This window comes from Anopheles ziemanni, chromosome 3 (assembly GCF_943734765.1).
Source record: "Anopheles ziemanni chromosome 3, idAnoZiCoDA_A2_x.2, whole genome shotgun sequence".
Taxonomy (NCBI): Eukaryota; Metazoa; Arthropoda; class Insecta; order Diptera; family Culicidae; genus Anopheles; species Anopheles ziemanni.
In genome coordinates this window covers 94808091-94834459 of record NC_080706.1, presented here as the reverse complement: position 1 = coordinate 94834459, position 26369 = coordinate 94808091, and the positions used below count along the sequence as shown (strand labels likewise).

General features: G+C 44.8%; 6 protein-coding genes across 6 annotated transcripts in view; 3 read left to right on the top strand and 3 right to left on the bottom strand.

Moving 5' to 3' along the window:
* Window positions 1–11177, bottom strand: part of LOC131285900 (prolow-density lipoprotein receptor-related protein 1) — a 67736-nt gene extending 56559 nt beyond the window's left edge. Inside the window, exon 1 of the mRNA XM_058314754.1 lies at window positions 10958–11177. Coding sequence (XP_058170737.1) covers window positions 10958–11177 — 220 coding nt within the window. The remainder of the gene's footprint in view (window positions 1–10957) is intronic.
* Window positions 11178–13658: 2481 nt separating this feature from the next.
* Window positions 13659–14873, top strand: LOC131289948 (protein Rae1). Its single transcript, XM_058319302.1, has one exon. It carries the CDS (start codon window positions 13665–13667, stop codon window positions 14748–14750), a length of 1086 nt encoding a protein of 361 aa, XP_058175285.1. The 5' UTR covers window positions 13659–13664; the 3' UTR covers window positions 14751–14873.
* LOC131289949 (NADH dehydrogenase [ubiquinone] 1 beta subcomplex subunit 3) lies at window positions 14755–15547 on the bottom strand. Its single transcript, XM_058319303.1, has 2 exons — window positions 15427–15547; window positions 14755–15260 (listed from the first exon to the last, which is right to left on the bottom strand). Exon 2 carries the CDS (start codon window positions 15248–15250, stop codon window positions 14900–14902), a length of 351 nt encoding a protein of 116 aa, XP_058175286.1. The 5' UTR covers window positions 15251–15260; window positions 15427–15547; the 3' UTR covers window positions 14755–14899.
* A 322-nt stretch (window positions 15548–15869) lies between these two features.
* Window positions 15870–18151, bottom strand: LOC131286908 (protein aurora borealis). The gene is made up of 3 exons (XM_058315917.1): window positions 17234–18151; window positions 16641–17157; window positions 15870–16570 (listed from the first exon to the last, which is right to left on the bottom strand). Exons 1-3 carry the CDS (start codon window positions 17909–17911, stop codon window positions 16026–16028), a joined length of 1740 nt encoding a protein of 579 aa, XP_058171900.1. The 5' UTR covers window positions 17912–18151; the 3' UTR covers window positions 15870–16025.
* Window positions 18152–18471: 320 nt separating this feature from the next.
* LOC131289936 (peptidyl-prolyl cis-trans isomerase-like 1) lies at window positions 18472–19152 on the top strand. Its single transcript, XM_058319288.1, has 2 exons — window positions 18472–18615; window positions 18680–19152. The coding sequence occupies exons 1-2, from the start codon at window positions 18536–18538 to the stop codon at window positions 19125–19127; spliced, it is 528 nt and encodes a 175-aa protein (XP_058175271.1). The 5' UTR covers window positions 18472–18535; the 3' UTR covers window positions 19128–19152.
* A 235-nt stretch (window positions 19153–19387) lies between these two features.
* Window positions 19388–22118, top strand: LOC131287365 (sorting nexin-14-like). Its single transcript, XM_058316408.1, has 7 exons — window positions 19388–19521; window positions 19584–19716; window positions 19793–20648; window positions 20705–20978; window positions 21046–21291; window positions 21359–21540; window positions 21625–22118. The coding sequence occupies exons 1-7, from the start codon at window positions 19409–19411 to the stop codon at window positions 22011–22013; spliced, it is 2193 nt and encodes a 730-aa protein (XP_058172391.1). The 5' UTR covers window positions 19388–19408; the 3' UTR covers window positions 22014–22118.
* The last annotated feature ends 4251 nt before the right edge of the window (window positions 22119–26369 follow it).

Genomic DNA, 26369 nt, shown 5'->3' with positions numbered 1-26369 from the left:
ATAATTTACCTTCAGAAAATAGGACGTTGCTTTATGTTTTCTAAGCTCCTACACGTCGCATAGCAACCAGGGAAGGAAAGGGGAGGTATTATTTGTTCCACTCTTTTTTGTTTTACAGGGATTCTCAGAGGATAGTATAATAGTAGCAGTATTTATTCCAACTGCAGCACATGATATTCCAATAGCGTCAGTTGATTTTATAACGCGATCATGTTTATTATAACTTTGTCAGTTGAAATCAGAATCTTAGCAGTTGATATTATAATCCTCCTGGTGCAGCAGCTTGAGCGAAGTATGCAACTAGCGAGTGTAAACGTATTTCGCACGAATGACAGCCCAAAGTGGATCTACACAGCAGGTGGGTTCATATCCAATGAACCTCTTCGATTTCATTGGAACGAAACTGCTCACAAAAATAAGTAAAAAAATGGCATGCAATCAACATGAAAATTAATCAGCACGGCTTGCTTAAAAATTCTTTTCGTTTTCTAATTAAATCGAACCGATTCATACGAGACAAGCCTACTTGATATGTTGAACTAACTTGGAGTCTCTTTGCGTGCGATATACGTTTATACTTGCTAGTTACTACTACGATTCTGATTTCATCTGACAGAGTTGTAATAAACATGATTGCGTTATAAAATCAGCTGGTACTGTTGGAATATCATGTGCTGCAGTTAGAATAAATACGGCTACTGTTATGATATCATCTGAAAACCCCTGTATTTGAAACAAGGCAGCGTTACGAAAGGTTGCAAGATTGCTGGTTGCCCTAAATATATAAATTATAGGGCTCACATCGCATTGTAGAGCACGAGAACATAACACCATTATTTCCTCTGAATAAAGCGCATATCATATCCCGAGACAACGTACAATTTGTGGTATTGTTGAAGAACAGAAGCAAAACTTTTCATCGTTTTTGGCATCGGTTAAAGTTTGGGATGTTGGGATGATTGCTGTTGCCACTTGTTATGAATTCAATATTTGTTTTGAGCCTCAGTTTGTCGCTCCCGGATCATGCACCTCACGTGGTCGTTCGCATTCAAATAGATTACCATTTAATGTTTAAAACATTTTGGCAACAATTTGTGCTGAATGTCCAAGCAATACCCTCCCTCTCTTGCACAACAAACATCATCTTCGAAGAACAAAATAAGAAACGGCAAGCTAACTGTTGCCAATTTCCAATACCGCTTTTGCATGTACGTCATCGTTTCTGGCATGGAGCGAGTACTGGGCCGATTTCTTCCCCGTTTGCCCTGCCAAAGCCGTTGCCAAAGTTTTATCGTCCGTTCGGAAAGGGCGAGGAAATTTATCGAAGAATGTCCGCTTGCCAAAGCTCACACAAAAAGGTCGCAAAAGGACCTTCGGTGGAGCCAAAAGTTCGTAGGGGCGAACAGAAAACTGGGTCACCGACAAGGGCAAAACGTTCGATTGAGGAAAATTGTTCTGCCAATGGGAAACTTGTTTGTACCCTTAGAAACTTAGAACTGCGACGGAGATGTTTAATACCGAATGCCAAGAGTGCCAAATAAACACGATGTCGGGAAAAAGCAATGGCTGGTATATTATGATGAGTTGCAAATTAATGTCCATTATGGACGGGGAAATTATAATTTCTGCTTCAAATAGGTTTATGAATAAAGATGGCATAAAACAGGGCCATCGACAACATACTTGAACGCAAATGTACTTCCTAATACAATACATTATTAAGTAAGACGTAGCCGGAGTCGGAAGTAAAACAAAGGAGTACGATGATTAAGCAGGTTTCCAAGGGCATCAAACCTCATCTAACGACACCGCAGGGGAAATGAAAAAGGCATACAGACTCCCTCGTACAAGCCTCAAGCCAAAACAACCTGAATCTGACGTACACCTCGATAGTCGAATCGGGAAAAGGCGCCATGGATCGTTGCCGAAAGGCGCTGATAAGCTCATCACCTGGCTTTAGCGCTTCTGTCTGAGACATTACTTCTTGTTATCACCTTTCGCTCCCTCTCTCGGATGCCTGAGGCGTGATTTTGTGTTCCCACCGAAAAGCGGCACCAAACTACCAGAAGCAGCAGCATCCAACCAAGAGCGTAAGACATGAAGACGTTCTATCGAAAACGCAAATACGTGCTGACGGTGAATGTTATTGTTATTAGCATCATTATTTTCGCACCAAGCGCCCCGATGCAAAAGATCCTCGCCCGCCACCCACACGCGGTAATCGCGGTGATAAAGTGTCTGATAATAATGATGAAGCGACGCCCGCCCCGGTGACGAGATGACGATAATGGGTGACAGCGATTACAGGGGGTGGGGTGGGGTGCGGCGGGGGCGATTTACGACGTGTCGGAAGGATTCCGCCGTCACCCAGCCGTGAAAGTCCCTTTCGCCAATTGGGTGCGTTAATCTCCGTTCGAAAGGATGGAGAGTTTGGAGTTGGGATGGGAGTTCGAAAATGAATTGTTGAAGCACGCTTGTACACCGTTCACACGTTGTTACTTTAAACACGGCGAGATCTCCTTCGGAGTATCCTTGGGATATAAGTAAGGACAATGCAATCTTTTGTCATTTTTCTCGCACCTTCCTTTCGCCCATTCATTAGCCGTAATCGGATCCGGGGTCCGTCGTCATGGTGTGATATACAATGTCCGCCACACAGCACTCTATTTTAATCGGATCGTCCAGATTCTGCTTTTAAGAATTGGATTGGTGGGAATGAGTGGCCAGGAAAATCGTGCCCATCATCCGACAGTTCACGGATTCGAAACACTCTCACGAAGAAGAAGAAGACGACGACGACGACAATCCCGGTAGATGGAAGGTATAAAGTGTCACTCAACGCAAGCTGCTACCGGGTCCTCCTCCTTCTGCAGAACAGCAATGTCATGCCTTGCCGGTTTCAATTCCCCCCCATTCCGAACACACACTCCAAAGAGCCACTCTTCGGGGCGTGTGCACAAGACGGACTATTTGTCGGAAAAGAGGTCGACTGCCAGAACCGTCACCGACATTATGACGGCTTGCGAGCAGGCCGCGAGCAGACCGAAACAGATATCCCGACGCCGAGCAGCAGACAGATTCTGTCGTTCCGGTAAGTTACTGGAGCACATCAAAATGTGGTAGAAGGAATTCCGCGGGGGGTTTCCAAGGCAAAGGAAGAGAATAAAACGTACTCCCTCGGCGGAATACGAAACGAAGTGGCTATAAACGGGACAAACTAACGAAATTACGGTGGCGATGCTTATGACCTACAAAGCGTGCGATAAGAGCGAAATACCATTCCATCACCATTCTACGCCGGTCGTCCCTCTGATCCTCGGCATTCCACGATTGGCGTAACTCGCATTAATTTTTCAAAATTTCATATCTTCGGTGTAGCAAATACCAAGAGGGAAATGGTTCAAACGAGGGAATGAAAAATACAAACATTTAATGGATATAGAGCACAATCCTCTCGATTTGTAAAATTCAACATTCTTTTTTCTGAAGGACAAATTAACATTAGAATCCAAAGTTTTCGATTTTAATATCTCAAAAACGGCAGAATATTTTTACAAAACAAAATAAGGCTTTTCTTAATAACTAAAGATACATCTAAAACAAAAGTTTCAGATTTTTCTGTTCAACCAGTTCCGAGAACCAACTTGACTATCCCTAGAACGCTTTTTGGGGGACATTTTTAACCCCTATTTGTAAAACGCTATAACTATTTGAAAACAAATCTATAACGTAAATCTAGAAAAAAAAGTGTTCGCTAGAAAGTTAGTATGTAGAGCCATATTTCAAAAATAAAATCATATTTTTGCCATTACAAATGACGCCATAAATTAGCCTCAAAGATCGAAAAAAACGCCAATTTCCGTAGTAACGCATCGCGCGTAACGCTTCGGAACGTTCGCATAACGAATCAGGGGTCAAAATGACCCCTAAAATGCATTCGGGCAAGTTTCCAAAGCAATGTATTCTAGTGTTAATGGGTATGTTAAAAATAAAATAAAAATAATCTTTTCGGTCTAAATAAAGATAAAGATTGTCTTCTTCTTCGATGCGATGGCTTTCGAGCATTATTCCACCGTCTGGCCTGTTTGTGTACATGGTCGTTATCAGTGTCAAAATATACCAAAACCCCGGCATAAGCACTGATAAGGTAACGGATTTGATCAGCCAAGGGAATTTGGCTTTATTTGCGAATAAAAAACCAACATACAATATTGAATATGTAAGTCCGAATGTTTCTGTGCGGCCTAGAACTCTTTCCGTCCAATGCAGATAACCCTTGCATCGGTGAGTGATTCGTTTGTAAACTAAATTGGAGAATGTAATCAAAATTCGTCATCTGAGGGTAGGTTTTACAAGGCTTCGGCAAGACAAAACAACAACAATGCTCGTGTCCTCGCGTAGAATACACATGGCACACCGTAACGTTCTGATTCCTAACCCTGCACAGATAGTGGCAGCATCGCTTTAAGATTCTTCTAGGAGCCGCGGGCCGACACGCTATAAGTAAACGACTTAAATCAATTGAATCCAATTGAGAAGACCTACGAATAACGCGAGAAGCGCTAAAACTGCGACAAAGGAACCATGCCACCAGCATCGACAAAGATCGCACGCAGCCACGTGCACGGAACCCGATGGTGGTCGAGGTTCAGGTTACTTGAGCCGGAGGAATATCTGATAGAATAATTGCTACTCCTTTCAAACTCAAGCCATCGTCCGGGGTTCCATTGGACTCATTCAGATGGTTTTTTTTTCACCAAACAACTTGAAGCAATAATGCGCAGCACAAGTGTTGTTGGAACTCCGTAATTCAGAAGTTGTTGAGGATCCAATTTTTCACCACATACACAATGGGGAAAAAGGGCATTTCCCAGCAAAACACGATTACCATATGTGTCCCGACCGCAATCCAATTCTGCTTCCGGAATTGCCAATTTGATGGAACATGTGGCTTGGCGGAGGAGGATGACAGTGAGAGCTGCCCAGAATTGATCGACAATGCGCCCCCAACACAGCCCAACCAATGGATGCATATTTAAATGGATCCATTTGGCGCGTCCTCAAACACCCTCATTTCCAATTTCAGTGTTCAACCACACAAGCCCGTCTCTGCCCGTTCGCCATGGTTCGAAAATGGAAAAAAACGAAAGAATTATTTGCCCTGGCCGCCCACACAAAAGGGACAAGAGCTTTTCTCGTTCTGCAATCTGCAGAGACCGACCAACCAAGTAGAGCTGGGCTGGTTTGTGTGTATTGTGTCGAGAGCTGGAACATTTAGAACCATTGTGTAGTAGTCTCGGAAAACCAGAGTCGGATCATAATTTATGTGCAAGCTCCGATGGCAAAAGCCACAATTCCTGTACGACACGAGGGAACATTTTCATTTTTATTTTTTCCTCCCACTTTTCTTTCTCCACAAGCAACCGTTTTCCGGATGTAGGGAAAGTTCAAGCGGTCGAAGTAAAATATTTTGCGGTGTAGCGGTGAGGGGGGGAGGGGGGGGGGGGACTAAACCAAACCGACGACTAACCGTTGACAAACCCCTTTCATCGCCTCACAATAGGTGACACAAAGGGATTGGAAGGAAAAAACTTTTCCTGAAGCATTCGAAATGACACCCGGTAGAATGTAGAAAATTGAAAACCACGATGCTCCAAGTACGGGGTCGTCCCATCCGTAGGTAGGCAAGGGGGTTTAGCAGAGGCCATTAATGAAAGGAAATAAACATAACCACTTTCGCCAAATGGAAGAAGAGTTATGACTGTTGGAGAAGTGACATTAGAATGCAACCCGTGAATTATTAGTCATAACACACTGCGCTTGATACTGGTTCGTCCATGACTGGAATAAGTGGCAACGCGAAACGTCGATTACGTAAACCCCCCCTCGATTAATTACTCATCGCCCAAAAAGGAAAGCCCGACGCGGAAAGGAATTGGCAAGGCACGTCAACGACTAGCGCGTCTTATTGTTTCAATAACGGGGCACTACTGTGGGACATCTTTGCCGACCGAAGCAGCTGACGACTAAGCTGCCAGATAGATGGCGTCACCCTGCCCATTTGTTTCTTACATCTATGGGACAAGCGCAATTCATAAGAAGTATGTCCACTTGCACGGAAAAAACGAGGATAAGACACCCTACCCAAGAAGGCATGGCCAAGACGTACGGAGAATAAAATTATTCATACAATGTAATCCAAGCGAATCTAGTGGCGTTCAATTTTCTTGTTCCGATAATCTTTCTCTTTTTGGATGAAATTGCTCTTTAAAGTAAAATGCTCTTTCCAAAAGCAAAGAAAAGGACAATTCAGTATTACTTCTTTCAGTTTTCACATGAAATTCTCCACATATTTCATATGAACTATTCTGTACCAATGTTCTAATAAACTAGAGCTGTGTCATTCAGATTCAGATTCATGAATCTAAACGATTCTTTGCGTTTTAGACATTCATGAATCCCAAAGATTCATCAACTGATTAAAAGTGATGAGCCAAAAATGGGTTCAGGGACCCCCTTTTTTTCGTGGAGATTTGTGACATTCATCCATTAAAGATTTATGAAAATTCATTTAGGTTTCGAAAGATCTAGTTTGAAGATTCGAATCCCTAAAGATTCACGAATCCATCTGAATGAATCTTAGGGAAAAGATTCATATGACTGAATCTCGCCAAAAGATTCATGATGAACAACACTATAACAAACTGAATTATTCATCATTCAAAGAAAGTCTCAGATGGCTATGCTGACTCTTCTCAATTCGGAATCATCAATCTCGATCAGATCCATGAATCCCAAAGATACATCAACAGATGAGACGTGATGAGCCAAAAATGGATTGAAAAACTCCCTTTTTTTGGTTTGGTGACAGATCCATGAAAGATTCATGAAGATTCAATCAGGCTCAGGTTTCGAAAGATTCATTAAGATTTAAAGATTCGAATCCGCAAAGATTCATGGATCCATCTGGTGAATGATTCATATGACTGAATCTCGCCAAAAGATTCATGATGCACAACACTATAATAAACTGAATTATTCATCGTTCAAAGAACGGAAAGTCTCAGATGGCTATGATGATTCTTTTGACGTGCTTACGCGTCAGAATCAGACTTTTGCCCAAATCAACTATTTATACCCTTTGTCTGCAATTGTGGCGTGCGGTCGAACTTAATGCGTGACAAATGTGTCAGATGTGTCAACTCTCGCTGGAATCACCCTTTGTCGAGTGTGGTCCAGCTGTTCATCTGCATCAAATATTAACCCCACAAAAGTGTTCATAACCCGGGAATCATCCGGTACCCGAAAGCTCTGCTCTGCTCGAAAAGCGAATGAAATTACAAATGGTTCTCCGCTTCCAGGACGACCTCTTACATTCGGGGAAAGCAACATCGAATCGAACGCCGATGATTGATAGCGATGGGCGGGCATATATGTCGCCAATTTCGCCCGACTCATTTCGTGCCGCTTTTGTCTCTTGGCAGAAGAAGGTGGAAAGAAAGTTCCTTTGCTCGAAATACACCATCGTGGTCGAACGGTCCATCCGATTGCCTATTGTCATTTTTGTAGGGAGCGGGCGGGGAAGAGGGCCCGGGATGGCAAGAACACACAGCAGCACCGTTCCGTCGTCCAAAAGCCAAACGGAACGGGAACGTGTCGCCGAACGATGTTTATGATGTCATGTGGTGGAAAATTGATATAAATTTGATGTCCGCTTTTTGTCCAACCGAAAGTGGTGCCGACGTATTCGTCCATGCCAACAGCTAAACCGATTGACTTTTATCTAGCAAAAGTGACAGGGGCGAGGAGTGAGGTTAGGTGTGTGTGTGAAAAGGGACCCATTGGGCGCACGGCTGGAAGGAAGTATTTCGGCTGATTGGGCTTTTGTTGGGAGGCGTGCGAATTTGAATAGACATCCATCACACACACAAGCGCGTCCTTTTGAACAGTCTGACCAGACCCGTGGGGCAAGGATGCTCGTTAATCGCACATCCACAGCCCGAACTCGAATCAGGGCTCGCAAGGAAGAGTGTTCCCCCAGGAGGGAGAACCAGCCAGAAGGTTGGACGAGGAGCGTGTTTCATTGAAAGCGAAATTGTAAAGAATTGGAAATTCCCGCTTGATTTGCTGGAAGCAATTTTACCTACGGCGCTTTTTCCCCGAACATCCGAGTCGACCGATATTTTTTTCCTTCCTTCCCTTTGAATTCGGTTGAAATCGGTCGGCATGGAAACGATGTGCAGCGTCGATGATTGCGCTTCTGACTGTTTCAATATGAAATAAAATTTGCAATCCCTAATGAAACGCTCATGTGTTCAAGTCAAAGGTCCAAACTAAGCCCCGGTGAAACTAATGAATGTTCGAATGAATTCCTTTCAACAGCCTCGTGCCATGTACGTATATGTATTCCCAAATGAAAGCCATCGTTGAAAGCAATCAATACACAATTATAATCACGAACATGGCGATGACGCTTGATGTTTCGAGGATTTAATTTCAGCGAAATCAATCAATTAAATGTGTGCACAGACACCATTGAATCCCAATCGGAACCATCTGTGCCAACAAATGATTTCGTCGGGATTAGGCGGAACGTTGACGGTTTGTCCCAACCAATGGAAAATTTCGGCCTATAGATTTCGAAACCAGGCAAAGAACGTAAAACCTCTCCAGAATCGAGGCCACCAAATTGAACCGGGGTTGATTCAAACGATACATGAAAAGCGAAAAGGACGAAAAGCATCGTTTCCGGACGGGGGTAGGAAGTGTGTGTAAACGCAGACACAACCAATGCAATTAGTGGCATTAAGCAAACGTCCGACTGAGTTTCTGGTGAAATCGCAACCCTGTCCCCGCATGATTTGTGAGCCTGATTTCGGTCCGACGTTCGAAAACGCCGGTCTGTGTTGCACAGCAATATCTTTCGGACGAATGCACTAATTATTCAGTGACCTGAATCGAAAGCGATTTTGAAACATTGTGATATTCTCACACGAAAATGGATGACAGAGCTGGGGTGTGATAGAAAACGAGTTGAATTGAGTGGCAAAAGCAATGGAAAGATTTTTTCAATCTGACAAAAAGCATCGCTTCCATCGTTCAGTTGAGCTTATTCTAAAATATCAATGCGCCCTCGTTACTTACTCGGAAAGGAAAGATCAGTTTATTGGAATCGTAAATTGGGTCGAAGACGAAACCATGGTGCACACGTGCGCTGGGAAATGTTCTAAAAAAAGAAAACCCCCCCCCCCCCCCCCCCCCCCAAGAACCGAAAACCCTCGAACCGTAGTGAATTCTCATGAAAGTATCAATATATGCATTAGATAAGGTTCGCAACCGTATTCCCACGATTCCACCGATGTCAGTCTTTCGCTTTCCCGGGGAGATCATGTCATGTCTGTGCCGAAACGGGTTGCTGTCGCTTTGCCCATTCTTCGCGGCTTTTGGGAGTCGCGCGTCTTATCAAGACAGCAGGGCAGAGGCAGGGATCTTTATTCCCGGGGTGAATAAATAAAAGTCAAATAAGCATTTATAGATAACGCGCAGCGATGGCGCACAGGACTTGTGTCCCCCTTGGGCACAACATGCCAATTATTCTCGGGCCAGGGTTCCCCGGGTGCTATGGAATGATGCGACGGATAAATATGATTAGATCGTTGATTGATTGATTTCCAGCTGTGTGTCGGGCGTGTCCCGGATCTAGGAGCGGGTTGCAAAAGGCACGTGTGCAACGCATTCGCCTCCTTTTTCCCGTACCTCGGCAAACGGTAGAATGGTACTGACCGCTGATAAGCTCCGGAGTGGAGGCGAGAGTTGATCCTTCATCTTGCTTACGGCGTCGAAAAGTAAGCAACAACACCAACGCAACGAGAAGAGCGGCTCATGTGATTGACGTTACAGCCGATCAACGTGCGTATATTTCAAATGTTATCACCAGGTTATATATGTTAGATTCGCAGCATCCCATAATCACGTTCTTCCTACACCGAATCCGACCATCCTAGCAAGCTGGGATTGGAATGTTGTTCGTTTTTTAAATCAAATCGTAACACAGCCACATTCCAGTTTCTACCGCATGGTCGGTCAGACTCCTTTCCTTCCAGTTTTTTTTCCGCATGGATTCGATCTAGTAAACATCTTAATCTAGTTAGAACTGATTTTCAGCAAACACCGCGAAGGGGAAAACATTTAAAGGTAGCGATCTTGCCAGATTTTTAACCGCATCCTGCAATGAAGAACTCAAGGGAGGGAGATATTGAAAAGAGAAAAACAAATCGTTATGTAAACAGTAAACGGTGAAGATGGTGAGGATGGCATTCCCACCAAGCGATAGAGATATCGTAGCGAGAGACAAAAAAGTGATCCGCGGGGGTTTTGCAAGCAAAACCAGAAAAAAAAACCTTAAAAATGGCAAGTGAAACGGGTGGAAATATTCAACTCGAATTTCAAGCCCCATTACCAGACGCTTGCTTGGATGCTGCTTAAGGTGTGTGTTGGCGTTTAAAAATGTTGTTTTTCGTGTCTTCTTCGTCCTCTAAAGGGGCAGGTTTTTTTTCCCCCGCTTCTCTTGACCATAAACAACCAACCGACGAGAGCTTCCTCCTTCTGCCACCGTGTCTGCGATTTCGTAAGAGATACCGTACCACACACATGGGTTAAAGATTCGTCGATTTTCGTGTGTGATGTTCTAAAATGTCAAAAGACCAGTCCCGTCCCACGTTACCTAAGCCGGAGGGGCACATTTTAATGGCGCAAGAAACGTGTTTCTGCTGGCGTTAATTTTGCCTCGCGCTAACGCCATTTAGGATTTCGAGCGGGCGCCAATAAAATTCCTCCAGCCGTTATCTGTCCGCCCCGGTATGTGGGGTTTGTGCGTTTCATCAGAGTGTTCCGTGTTGTTTTATGTTTTGCATAACAACAAAAAGGAGAAAAACAACCAAAGGAGCCTGGTACTAACCTTGAGCCTCCTCCGTTACCGCTCCCGGTGGTTGTCTCGTGGAAGTCGATGGCTCGGGCGATCGGCGTACTCTTCGGGGAAGATTGCCAGAACCGGTTACGATGCTGCTGGCCTTCAGCGCCGGTGCACTTGCACCAGAAATTTGCACACCATCAATGCCAGGCACGGTCATTGACACCGCGCTGGTCGCCACGGCCAGCAGAAGCAGCAGCACGAACATTCCCGCGTTGGCGTGCACGTTTGGCGGCGAAAAGTCGAAACATTTCCCTCCCGGCCTTCGTTGTTGTTGTTGTTGTTGTTGTTGTTGGTGTTGTTGATGATGGTGATGATGATGCTGTGCAGAACCAGCACGGACGCGAACAATCTGGCGATTCACGCACATCTTGTTGCGCCAACAAGACGCGTTTTTCCGCGACAGGACTTATTTGAATGAATATTTCGTTTTCCTCTTTCGCGATCTTTTTTCGCACCGAAACCGGCTACTCTCCGCCGCACAAACCGACCCTTCGCGGGCTGGCAAAGGCGTACATATGAACACTTGGCACACAACACAAACACACACACACACACGCACCCACCAAACTGCACACTTCCTTCTTTCAACGGGTAGCCTTTTTTTTATTACTTCATTAACTTACAACGCGTTTCTGGTGGGCAGAAAACGAAGCGAAACACATCGCACACAACACACTGCTGCTTCACTGGCTGGGAAGACGAGAGAGCACAACAAATCAACACAAAAAATTCAAATGTGAAATTCGAAACCGGGACGGGATTTTTCTTCAAACGAGAAATTATTAAAATAGCCACCATTAAAAGCCGCGCTACCGCCCAATCGAACGCTTCCTCGTACCCGATTGCAAACCCATGAAAGAACTGAAAACAAACCGCAAACGAGAAAAAACAACGAAAATGCCTTGCCCTTTCCACCCAGATCAGCCGATCCTTGACCCGCTGGGTCTCAAAAATTGTACAATTACGTTAACCAGCGAACCAGCGTTGGAGGAGATCAGAATCCACACATGGTCTTCGCGTTGTTTTGAACGAAATCCTTCCTTTGTGTACTTCTCCGCCCCGGTGTTACCTTTGGACCGAAATCACGCAATTCTCGCGAAGCATCGTCGCGCAAAGCGAATTTTCGCCATCACCCCCCTGTCTCAATCAGCGCTTTTCTTGCTTTCGGTTTACTCCTTTCGGTCGCTGCCGTGGGCAATCAGTGATCCGAAGAACCGTGTGTGTGTGTTAGCGAATCCCGAATCTTGAGAACGAATGAAACTGAAAGAAGAAAATACCCCGCTTCTTTTGCGTCTGATTCTTCCGCTTCTTCTAGGCACGCAAACATAGGTGTACAAACAGCGCGGTCGCTAAGGAAACGCTCGGAGCGAAGAGAGGCGACGGACGCGAGAAGATGCACACACCACGTAAAAAAAACCAAAACAACCTATCACGTCTTCTTCCACGTTTTCTCCTCCTTTTTTTATGCTTTGCATACTACGCGGCTCGTCTTCCATGCTTTTTCCAGGTAGAAACCGACAGCCCACAGTTCACACATGTTTCGATTGATGATGTGCCGGTGACCCGAGCGAACACACAAGGCTCGCGCCGCGCCGTTCGTCGGGGGCCAAAGATGTAATTGAGCAGCAACGCGCGTACCAACCAGCATGCACTCTACGATGGTGAATTTTCGACCGGCACTAAGCACAACACGAAAAGAAAACCAGGACACATTGCAGCAAATGAGATTTTTGCCTTTTTCTATCCCCTGTCCGATGAAATCGAAGCCACCACGGTCCGCACAACCAACTCCTAGCAGCGCTGAACCAAAACTAAACTCGCCGAGCGTCCTGTTGATTAGTGTTGGCAAAATCGGGATTTGGAAGACTTGAAGATTCGATCCCTAGACGGATTCCAACGATTCAAATCCCATTTGATGGATCAGATTTGATTTGTTTGGGACTCAATTTGATGCTGAGTTTCAATTTGAATTTGGTATGAGAGAAAACGGACATGATTCATTCAAAAGCTAAAATAAATTTTACTGTTCATCTCCACATAGCGAACTCATAGGAAACTCTGGTAAAACTCCTGTCAAAGCTGTATGGAGTTTCGAGTGTCCCGAGGAGATGAACAGTTAGACAATTCAGTTTTGCTAAATTAAGCAAAATGCCACATTTACAGCTTATTGCATTCCTCAATATAACTGCAAAAAAAATACAACTGAGTCCTAATCCCGGACCTAGGAATCCCATCATCACATCACTAGTTTTTCGTCTGAAACGTTCATGACGTCACATGAACCGGTTTAAAACGGTTCAGAAGCAACGATCCTTGAAGAGCAGTTCTAATTAATTTCTTTCAAAAATGAAGAAAAAATGAAAAACTATTTGCAAATGATCTTATGTGTTTCTCTAGCCCGATATGGTAATTTATTTTGATTATGTAAAATTGCCGAATGAACCGGTTCTTTTACATACCAAAGGAACGAACCTAGCGGCAGCAACAAACGAAAACATCGATCTGCCGCGGATTCTTGACAGCCCACAGAAAAAGACGCATTTTGCATGAGACTAGTTGTGATTGTTTTTCAAATCAGTAATAGCTTTCCTTACTAGTGCTACAAGCATAAGTAATTGACCCTTTATCCCAAAGTTTGTTAGCGTGTTGGAAATAACTTGCGTTGCATTATTCTGTACAGCACATCGGCACCATGTTTGGCACGCAAACACTCGGAGCCAATACAGGATTTGGGAGTCCTGCAGCGACGACGACCAACAATCCAATGAAGGATTTCGAGGTGACGTCGCCGCCGGAGGATACCGTCTCAGCGATGGAGTTCAGTCCGGCAACGTTGCAACAGAATTTCCTTATCGCCGGCAGCTGGGATTGTAGTGTACGATGCTGGGAAGTGGAGCAGTCTGGCAAAACTGTACCCAAATCCATCAAAACCATGGGTGGACCGGTGCTGGATGTTTGCTGGGCAGACGATGGTAGTAAGGTGTTTATCGCGTCCACGGACAAGCAAGTGAAATGCTGGGACCTTGCGTCGGACCAGGTCGTTCAGGTGGCACAACATGACGCCGCCATCAAAACGTGCCACTGGGTAAAGGGGACCAACTACACGTGTCTAATGACCGGCTCGTGGGACAAGACGCTCAAGTTTTGGGACACACGAACCCCACAACCGATGATGTCGATCCAGCTGCCGGAACGATGCTACTGCGCGGACGTCGATTACCCGATGGCCGTCGTCGGTACAGCTGGGCGTCACATTCTGATCTACTCTCTAGAGAACAAACCAACTCAGTTCAAGCAGCAGGAAAGCCCCCTGAAGTATCAGCACAGAACCGTATCGGTTTTCCGCGATAAAAAGAAGGCTCCAACTGGATACGCACTCGGCAGTATCGAGGGCCGTGTGGCTATACAGTATGTCGCTCCGCTGAACCCGAAGGATAACTTCACCTTCAAATGTCACCGTTCGAACGGGTCGACCGGTTATCAGGACATTTATGCCGTGAATGATATTGCATTCCATCCGATACATGGAACCCTGGCGACGGTCGGGTCGGATGGTTCGTTCAGCTTCTGGGACAAGGACGCACGTACGAAACTCAAATCGTCCGAAACACTGGACCAGTCCATTACCAAGTGTTGCTTCAACAGCAACGGTCAGATCTTTGCGTACGCCGTGGGATACGATTGGTCCAAAGGGCACGAGTACTACAATCCACAGAAGAAGACTTGCATATTTCTCCGTTCGTGCTACGAGGAACTTAAGCCACGTGCTTCGAGCTAATGGTATCTTCGCATCTTTTCATACATTCAAACTATACGCCGTTTTATTTGTTTCTGCTACAAAACAAATGGATTTATTCTGTAGCAGGCTTTTTTCGAAATAAAGTCTAAAGTACGGTAGTAACAAACGAGCACCATCCTTCCATTGCACTAGTGATGACCGCTTCCATGGCCTTTCTCGTCTCCATGACCATGGCCATCACCGCCGTGTCCATGGCCGCCGTGATAGTCCACTCCCAGGGCATACTCCACCCCGATCGTGGCGACGAAGGCGGCAAACCCGAGGGGGAATCCCTTGAACAGGAACGTTACCAGCCGCGAGCGATGAGTGGAAAACTGTTTCACATTGTAGCGCCAAACTTCGTTCCGTAGCCACGGATCCTTGAGGCCCCGACGGGCGAGTGCACGCTCAACTTCCACCAGCTCGGGAGCATCAGCTACCTTGTAGGTTGATGCATCCGGCACCTTGTACGGCGGCCCATGTCCATGTCCGTGACCCATCGTTGGCAAACTATAAATCGCACACCAGCCGATGGTTTTGACGTTCGATTGGGCATTCCGGTTGCGATGCGCACAATTACATAATTTTGTTCCGGAGAAATAAACAAACAAATCTTTTATATTTCCCAGCTGAATACGTCCGATGGAGCTAGGGCGTGTTATGCCACAATACTTACCAGAAAAGAAGTCGCCCCGGACGAAGGATACGAACAAATCGCTTAGTTTATTTCGCTGAAGACTATCAAATCCAAGATCCGTCTTTCGGAAAACCGAAGAAGGAAAACAAAGTCAACTGAGGGGTAGCTGTCAAAAGCTCCTTCGATTGAACTCAGTAGGTTAATGCCGTTCTATGCAAAGGAATTACATCCTTACGAATTCATCGAAGACGCGTAAACCGAAGGAAAAAAGCGAAGGATATCTTTTTAAGGGAAATTGCTATATCCTAGAATCAGAAATAAAATCTAGGCACTTTATTCTACAATTCGTTTAGTGAGCATATAAAATACACTGTCATTAAAAAATTGTTCAAATTAACGGTTTTACAATTGGGTTTCCTAAACTTAAACGTACTTTTTCTACTTGTCCTCGTTATCCAGCCTTTTTATCAATGCATCGCTATATAAAACATAGCAAAAATATTGCTTTAAAAAATTGAGCTATCAAGTGCGATCCAAATTTTCTAGTTATTGAATTTTGTTTCATAAGCTATTTAATTTTTTTTAAATTCTAAAGACTTGTTCCGGCAGTGCTATGGATGCAGATCACTTTTTGATTGTCACAGTCTTATAGAATAGGAAACTTCATGACCTCTTAACGTGTTGGAGCTTTCGGGGACAGATTCGTATCGTTTCCTTCCGGGCGTATTGCAGAATTCTTCCGAAAGCATCGACACATCCGAAAGATCGTTGGCATTATCATGGCTCTGGCTCTCTTCGTTGAAGCCACTATCAGTACGGTAAAAGTTCACATCCTTCGGTAGCTTTCCCGAGCCGGCTACAAAATTTTCTTTGATGGGCGAAAGCACCTTCGAAGGAGTGGGTCGATTCATCGATACATCGGCTGTGTTATCCTTATGGGTTGCTTTTTCGTTAACGTCCCCTGCGGGACTATTTTCGTTAATAAGCAGAAAAGAATGCGATAAATTTTTACGATTATTGGGACGTTTGACCTTCCTTTCATATCGCCGAAGTGGCGTGATTGACGAGCGAGAACGCTGCGAGCTATCCACAGATTGTGACGATGAGCTCAGATTGTTGTCACCGTCATTTGAAAGACATGTCTCAGCCAGAACGTTGGTCAGCTCGGTATGTTTTACGGAACCTAGGTAAGAAAAGGATGACCAATTAGACAGCACTTTCGTGGTAGAACCTTAAACCCTTACTATACTTACCATCCGCATAAACACGACTGCCACCGAGTTCTAAAGAATGATGATCACTCTGAACGGATTGGGTGGACGGTTCCGGTGTGCTACGATAAATCGCATCCAAATCGGAATGATGCTGATCATGCTCATCGCCCGGGCAGGGACTCAGCGAGTTTTTCGAGATAGGTGAGAGCGCCCCAAAAGAACTTTCCGCGTCACTATCGATCACAGGGCTTAGCGACAGATCATCCGGATAAAGCGCATCCTGTGAGCCAAAGTATCTGGTGCGTTTCAAATCCTGTTGGTTAGCTGATTCTTGACTAATGACCACTTCGGGTGAGTCAGGTGCTGGGCTCAGCGCCTGCAATTCTAGATCATCTAAGGAGTTTCCCAGTCGAGTGGCCTCTGCATCATCATCCGAATCAGCGTTTCTTCCTGAAATATTGAACAGTTTTCTTCGCAAGGACGCATCGCGAGCATCATGATCGATGCTGCATCCTGCTGACTCGTCAAGCGTTGAATTATGGGTTTGTTGTTGATCCTGAAAAAGGCATAACATTTCATTTGCCATCGGGGTTTTATAGGGTTCACCTCAAATTGTTTCACCAAAATCTTACCTCTTTGTACGTGAGGTACTTTTGCAGAACTTCTTCGACGTGATCGGGCAGTTGCGGTGGGAATGTTAGGATAGTTTGACTCACTCCATCACGGGTTCTCCTTTTCGATCGTCCCTTCTCACTGATGCCTGTTGACAGATCCACACTGTCCTTCGACAATACTATCTTTTGATTTCGCAATGGACAATCGATCGGGCTTGGCACAATGCTATGTTCCTTAAAGTAGGTGCTGATAGCAGCTTGTACCCGTGCTTCCATGACTGGATCTACCGTTTCGATGTACTGCGTCTCGTGTACCTCGACATTGGCCGGACCGAGCGACGACACTTCGTCAATCGTCCACTCGAACTGACTGGTGCTACTGTTGTGCGGCGTGCTGGGCCGGTGGAACAGCGACGGACTTCCGATCATTGGCAGGTGTAACCGGTCGGCAAGAGCCGGCTCGAAAGGGTTCACGACGCGGGCTTTCAGCATACGGGATGGTGGAGTTTGTAGTACCGGTAGCAAGTTGAGTCGGCCGGTGGTTGTATTACAGCTAATGTTACTCGCTCGCGCCAGTGATGTTGGCGTCTTGACGGCCAGCAGTGATGGTGACGAGGACATGGACGTCCGAGACGACGTTCGGGCAAGTGCATTTTGCAGCAGCTTTCGAGGCGTTAAAAAGGTGTCCGTATCCATTGTTGCAAAATGAATATGAGATATGGAATTCGACAGAACAGTTCAGCTTTCTTTTAGAATAAACAATGTTGATACACTTTACTAATTCACTTCGATGCTAAGTCGCTAAAATAATAGTAAAACACAATATTTTCTGATTATTCGCTCATTTTGAGCAAACGAAAACCATCACAGAATACACTTGGGTAAATCCTATAAATGCGACCCGGGGACGATAAGCTTGCGAAGAAGCATCTGATTGTGTCGTTCCGGACGTTTGATTTGAAATGGAAAACCGTCAACAGTTTTCCGGCTTGACAGCTGACGGTAGAGGTCGAACAACGCTTTTCAATCGCACCTTTCAAACAGTGGTATGATGATGGATCAAATGTTTTTTTCTTTTGAAAAACTATTTTTTTCGCACCAAAATATGATTGCTAAAATATTATAACGTTGTTTAACATTATTCATAGTAAAATTAGAATGTTTACGGCGTATTTTCAGAATTTAAATCGCCGACCATTGAGTAGCCCCCTGGCTATAAATTTGACAGTCGAATTCTGACAGTTGCCATGTTTACGTCCTTCGAAAGTTTGGAAAACTCGCGTTGCTTCTGATCGCGAAGAAAGTTTCTATTTCTACAAAATGTTGGCTATACAATCAACTAATGCCGGTGGAATACCTGACAAACTGTGGCAGCCACATTTTGTCGCATTTGAGACCACGTAAGTTGTCCACGGACCGCACTTTCCATTGACCATTTTTACCCAAAACGTATCTCCTCCACAGAATGGGTGAAATAACGATCGAGCTTTACTGGAAGCATGCACCAAATACCTGTAGAAACTTTGCCGAATTAGCAAGACGAGGGTACTACAATGGAACACAGTTCCATCGCATCATACGTGACTTCATGGTACAAGGGGGTGATCCTACCGGTACCGGCCGTGGCGGACAGTCGATCTATGGGGCAACGTTTGCCGATGAAATACATTCCGATCTGAAGCATACCGGCGCGGGGATAGTTTCGATGGCAAACTCCGGACCCGACACCAACGGATCGCAGTTCTTCATAACGCTCGGGCCGACGCAATGGCTTGATGGAAAGCATACAATATTCGGTCGTGTGCACTCCGGCATGCAAGCAGTGAAGCGGATAGGACTTGTGGAAACCGATAAAAACGATCGTCCTGTCGAAGCCGTGAAGATTGTCAAAGGAAAGGTTGAAAAGTACTAGAATAAATCGGTTTTTGATACACTAACTACTTTCTGAATAGCTTAGAATATTTCTTTAATCATAAAATAAATATCATCCAAGTTTAGTTTGTTTGTCAACAGATTTAAATCTCCCAGCAACAGCTGACCGAGTTGTCAAGGCATGTGGCAAGAAAACAAAGAAACGTCAAGAAGGTTGAAATTGATTAAATTTGTTTACTATTTATTAGGAAGCACAGCGCAGCACAGTTAAGTTTGGAGTTTCATCTCAAAACCCCACGATTGCTCAAAGAGTAGATTAGTATGTTGTTTTATCATGTGAAAGAGGTGCTTTCCAAATTCTACCAAGATGACATCGCTCGTGTAGTGGCAGCATTCGTGGTGGTGCTTTCGCTTATCTGCACGCTTTATTTGAGGTAAGTAGCATTTGCATGCTTTGCTTTCTTGACCATCAATCAACTGAACAATTTCCCCGCAGCTCCATTATTGGCCTGACGATTCTGTTATTTTTTGTCAATGGTTGTGTGGCGGCAGTGTTTGTTCTCAATCACAAGGAAACCTGTGGAAGGTATATACAAAAAATAAAGGATTTCTTTGGATTCAAAGATTACGTACGTATGCACACGCACTCAGAAATTGCAACATATAGAAAGTTATGTATTTCTATTATTGTTTTTTTTTTCGTAGAATGGCCCACACCGTTTCGAATGTGATGTATGTGGCAATGAGCGATGCCCAAGGCACAACCGCAAAGTACTCGTGCCTGAGCCGTGGAAAGGGTTTCTCATCGAACGCTCGCTGGACGATGCGGTGGACAAATTCTTTACCCACATATTGGACAACTTCATTCGAAGCTGGTACAATCAGGTAACACCGGATGAGGAGTTTTTGTATCACCTGAAGTCGAACCTTCGGGACGCACTGTGCCGGCTGCTGCTGCGAGCGAAGGAAATCGATGCTCCCGGAGTGATCATGAACCGAATGCTTCCGACCGTGTTCATACACTACGAAATCATTGCCAAGATGCTGCTCGTCGATCGTGTTCCGATGGACAAGCTGGCAAAAACGTTCGTTATCGACGAGTACCCCATCCATCCGGCGGTGCTTAACCGTGCGTCAGAATTAAACTATCTGCGGGGTGTGGCCAAAGTTTTGATTCCGCGACTTTGCACACCGGATAATACGGGTTGTAAGATTTTTTTCAACTTGATCAAAGAGCTTCTAACGTTTTGGGTGCTGCTTCCAATAATGGACGTCATTGCGGATCCTAACCTCATCAATCTTCTAATCATAATTGCTACGGACAAACGGTCGAAGGATGTTTCTCGACCCACTGAGCCATCGTCCACCCAGAAGGGTCAGGATGGTCCGGTTTATATACTCCATGATTTTGTGGGTCGCAGTTTGCGCAAGGTGGAGTGTGGCGTGGAAGTAACCATTCCCCAAGAAAGCTTGTGGCAGGACCAGGACAAGCTGTACTATTTTATGCAGTTTCTCATCAAAGAAGGATCGGTGGAGTTACTGCGTTTCTATTTAGATGTTGGTAAGTCATTGAAACGTGATTTTGTTTTTGCTTCCACTCACTATTTATTTTTACAGATACTCTCAACAAAGAGTTGGAAGATCCTCACATTACAACGGATCCGACAAAACTTTCGTCACTGCACCAGCAGTCAGAAAAGTTGTTCAACATGTACCAGGTTATGGTACAGGCGACCGATAACTCGAACACGCCCGTGACCACGTTAACGGAAGCGCACGAACGGGTCCGATTAAAACTGGAAGAAAAATGGGTTAAACAGTTCAGCAAGACATCTGAATACTTTGAACTGGTCTACGGTGGACGGGAGATCAGAGACAACTCCGAAAAGAAGTAAACCAACCGACTGGTAAAGGTGCTAGAACAAGAAACTATAGTGTTGCTTCTCTTTTTTTTGCAGAGGAAACGATGGGTCAAGCGGATCAGGTACAAAACTCAGCACCAAATTTAAGGAAGTGATTAGGGGTGCCGTTGATGGTGCACCTATCGAAGCGACAGAGGCCCCGACCGTTTGGGATGCGTTGAACGATGCTCACTCGTTGCCGAGCAACAATATTTACAGCTCGGTAACGCAGAAGCTACGCAAAGAGAAAGGCCAAAGTTTGGACGCGTTCATGGCCACGTTTATGCATTCCATTGAGCAAAGGTAAGGCGTTTGGTAGTGCACAATGGATGGGGCCTTTTTATTTAAAGATTGTTTATACTACCTTTAGCCCGGATATCGGTGAAGATGTTGTACTCGAAAAGGAACCGGTTAAGAAGAAGCTCCGAGTACCCGGACACAGTGTGGTTTTTGGCGATCTTTTTGAGCTGAAGAAAGCTTCCAAAAATACTCACACCACATCGCTGCTCTCACATAGCGTCCGAGGTCCTTCGCAATGTTTCGTGTACATCTGTAAGTTGCGTATGTTGAAGAAATGAACAAAAACCGCAATCGGAACACATAACACAGATATTTCTTTTCATATTTTATTTTCAGTGGTAAAAGTTCTTAACGCTCCCTTCATCATCGTCCGCTTAGCTTTGGCATTTTGTTGCGTGTCACGCAAATCGGTCGATACGTTGATAAATTCGCTTACGGTGAAACTCATCCGAGCAGGCCTTAAGGAAAGTCGCCTAGCGTTTCTCATTAATCTCCTCCGGGAGCATGTCTTCTTGCGTAAGCAGCCGGAACCGACTCCGGCAACGCTGTTGAAACGGCAGCAGGAGGCTCGCAAGCGGCTGGAAGATTTGCGCGGAGGATTGGGAAACTTGGCCGATGTACTGCAGTCACCGGTACTGAACAAACATCTGATGTACTGTTTGTTCGACATTTTGCTGGCAGAAATGTATCCGGAGTTCGATGAACCTCCGAGCGTCACAGCTTGAGTGATGTGATATATTTTGAGGCTCTCTAACGCAACCGGCTGGGTAAACTAAACATTACACATGTGAGTAAAATAAACCAATCTTTATCTCTATTACGGGAATTTCGAATGCTTAACAATATATTAATTTCTCAATGGTCAAATTATTGTCGATATCACAGCGACGCGTAAACGTTGTATTCTCTCGAGGCGAGGCGCCTTTTTCTGATTGCTGTCGAAAGTTATCAAATGCTACCGGCAGTAAGCAGGAAAAGACAAATCGTCTGCAAGTCCTAAACGAAAGCATTTAGAAAATTATCATATGCACTCAACGTTCTTCCTCGAAGGAATCAGATATCGGTAATATTTTACTCGTATGTCGCATGATGTTGTCATTCTTAATCAAACTGAACAGTGATACAGATGGCACCTCATTAAAGCACCATATAAATCAACCGTATTTACGAATTCTTTCGGGGATCTTGGGCTCATCGCGCCGGCAGTCATACATCAAACGGCATAAATTTACTTGCACGTGCCCGGCGGCCGAGCTGATCGTGCCACCGCTCAAAGTCACCACGAGGCTAGTGATCATCATCTGTTCGAATTCCTTCCCGGTGGTTGGTTTCGGCATAATTCTGTGGAAGAAAGATTTGGGGAAGGAAAGAATGTGAGAAATTCCTATAAAACTGTCACACTAGCTGGCACCCTGAACATCTTGTTGTCCACTCCCAAGTCGTCGGCATGGGCTCTCTGCATCGCTCGTTCGGGGACCTGTCGTGCGGCACAGCGAGTCCCCGTCTCCCGGGAGCCATGGGCCGTTACATTTGCTTTTACGACGCCCGTCCTCTTCTCCTCTTCGTCCGCTAGAAATAGCTTAGAATTCCTGTAAATGTTATTGTTATGTCTAACGGCCGCCGTGCATGTGGCATCGGGTGGAAGCAGTCATTTTACGTCCCTCGGCTCTTCTCGCAGCGCGTCTGACTCGGACGAGAGATTTTCTCGGGAGGCGGTGCGCATAAGCAGCAACAACAGTCTTATTGAGTCCCTTAAGATCTTGTGGTAGACATAAAAGGGGAAGACATTCCTCATGATGTTCCCGGAGTAATTTACGATGGCTTTCACAGCCCATTTGGGGCGAGCCGTGCTGTAAAGCTTATTGCTCTCATTACATCCGACAAAGGAGAGTAAATCAATCAATCATTCCTAAAATCAATCTGTACATAAAAATGCCTAGGAGAAACGTATAGAGTGATAAAATGCGATGCATGAGAAAACAAATTAATTGTTCCTTCCAACAGGCATAAACATAGCTGTCCATTGATAAAATCAGTTTAAATTATTGCATACAATACGCAGACAAAGTTTTTAGAAATGTACAGTGATTGGACATTTAGAAAATCCAAGAGTGTCTTGTTAAACCCAACCTGATGCTAGCTTGAGTTTTAAAATATTGTTATGATAACAGCATCAATATATTTCCCCGCAAGAAATGGACAACAACTTGGGACATAGAGAGAGAAGAAAGGAAACATAAACGCAAAAGCCTTTGCTCGTGTACGAGATTTTATGCATATTTAATGTGTCCTGGGGTTTCTTCGGCCGAATCCCGTGGCAAAGGAGCCGGTCGACATCCTAAAGTGACACACTTAATGGACCCGTGAATGACACCCAAATGGCCGAAAAAGGTTGCCGGGTTGGTGGGACGATTCCTTGGAAACTTCCTTTTCCTAAACCATGGCCACCATGCAGCCCAACAAGAGATGCGGATGATCCTCGCCTTCACCCTGTTGGTGTGTTTCCTCTCGATGAGGTTTATCTACACGTAAGCGATTATTGAATTTGATGATGATTGCTGTGGTGTTATGTGAGATAAATGAAGTCATTTGGTTGGCCCCCCGGGGGCCGGGGGCTTCGGGACTGACATTTACTGCCAACGTTTCTGTATTCTTCCCTTTTGTATTCACAGCGTAGTCTTCGGCAAATGGAAAGCGATGAAAGGTGAAAAGCAGAGCTGTGAGCAGCACGGCGTCGTCGAGACCATCTCTCGTCAGCTTCTATTTTGTATTGCTCCGCTGGCCGCAGTCGAATATTCGGCGGTATTAGTCGAAATCGAGCGAATGTGTTGCGCCGGTTGACAGGCACTCGTTGGCCGGATCCGGTCGTGTTTTATGTGTTGCCAGGAAAAAGTATGTTTACACTGTGTGTTAAATTTAGGCAAACACGTTTTCGCCCCAAAGCGAACGGCAGGTCCGAGTGATCCGGTAGGATATTTTTCCACCTCGCCTCAGTCGTGTTCTTCTGGTGGTCGGTCAAGTTTTCATCGATTCAACCGCCGAAGCGTTCCCGATTGACCCGATTCGATTCGATTCGATCGGCAATGCACGGGTCTGGCGAAATTGCAAACCAGTTTTATAGCTTTTCGTCATCCCGTAACAAATAATGTTACGACGGAATCTTGAAGCGTGATGTAATTGTGAAATCTGAGTACGAGTCGGCACCGATAAACCTACATCATTCAAGGGCACATAATAGGATGTTGCCAGAGGTAATCCCGCATCGGTTTAGCTCAGCTCTCCTAGAGCGTTCGTGGGATATTATTAGAGACCGCTGGACCACAAGCGGTAGATTTTATTCCGCTCCTATCAATCACCAACTAATTCGATGCTGTCAAATATTGCTTGCCCGTCGGTATCCATCCGGTTGCCCTAGTTACGCCCAGTCGTCTCTGTTCGGTGAATCGAAGCGTAACGGCCCTTTTGAACCATGTGTATCGAATGTGCCTCTGTTGACGAAGGGAAAATCAATGTACATGCCAGATGTTTTCAATATATTCTCTTCCAATTGACTTTTTAATACAAATTAAGGATGAAAGACTGTTTTCATACTGACATTTACCGCAAGATAAGGTGACAACGTTGAAAAGAAGTTAGTACAAAATTCATTTTCCAAATGGAAAAATCTGTTCATAATCTCCAATAGGATGGATTCAGTGTCAGTGTAGCTTCCAACTTTCCCCTTCTGTTTCTCACTCGGAGTTGACAAAACGGAAACAGTAATTTATCATATTTCACACACATTCCACCATTTTTTTCCCCCTATTCGTTTGCTCCTTTAGTGAAATTTTCTGCGGTTTGATTTCTTTTCCATTTTCTTTTCTCGAGGGACTATTACTTTCGGTGGCAGAGAAAAAGAACAGTGGATCAAAATTTCATCTCCCCATCCTTTCAGTCAGTATTTTAAGAAATCCTTCGGCTTTGGGCCATTCGATATGATTTGTGTTTTTGCAATTCACGTCCCGTTGATCGTTCCCGGATGATGAAGGTTTCTTTTCGGAAGACAACAAAAAAATCGAAACCCGACACGAAATTGTCTAAAGTCTCCGAGTGCGTGTGCGGTGCGGTGAAAATTATTCCATTTAATAAATCAAACCCGTAATCAAGCAAACGCACGCACAACGGTTAGGCAACGTGTTTGGTGGAAAGAAAAGTGACGCCAGGCCGCGGCAGACAACATTTGGCACTGCGATTGTTCGCTTTTCGCTTTGGCGTGCCGGTTTCACGTTTTATACACGCCGAAATTTATGTGTCTGAGGTTTGTGGCAGAAATGAGTACATGCTTTTCATATGATTCGACAAATATTCCACTAGAATCGATGGAAAAACAGCATCCCCCCTCCGTGATCGATAAGGTATACGGCGGAGACGAAATGATACCTCCTGCCTGGTTCGATTTTTATTTCGATCTACTTTCAACGATTTGCTTCCGTGACTTTGTTTCGTCCTTTTTTCTTTTATTTGCATGAGATCATTTTTCATACCCCCGGCATTACGTGATGAGATAGGAATTTTCCAAATTTCTTTTTCTTCCTTTCAAATCAATGCACGGCAATCAAAACCGAGCGGTAGCAGATGGTTTTGGTTTGGTAGATCTGTGAATATGGTTTTGATTAATTATTTATGGGACGGCTTGTTCGATTTCGCTTTCCTTTTGCGTGGGTCGAATATTTGATGAATTTAGACAATGTAATATTTACATTTTGGTGGGATGAATGACAATACCCGTTTTAATTGTTAATTATGTTAATACAATGTATAATGGAAAATATAATGTCTGCGTATAAAAGTATCACATGAAGGACCTAACGCTGCAGCAAAACATAACTTGAAGCTGTTCTCTTCTTAACTATTCATCGAGATTGTTGTGCGTTTCCTCAATCCGGGTAGCAAGTTTTTAATTTAATCATCCTCTAGCTTTATAGCCCGGTTCCGCTAGCAACTTCCAAGGTTTTCCACATATGAGTAAAAGTGCCATCCCGGGAAAAAGTAGTTGGGCGTTAAATTTTAACAAACCCCGCCTTCTTGGCCAGCACTTGACT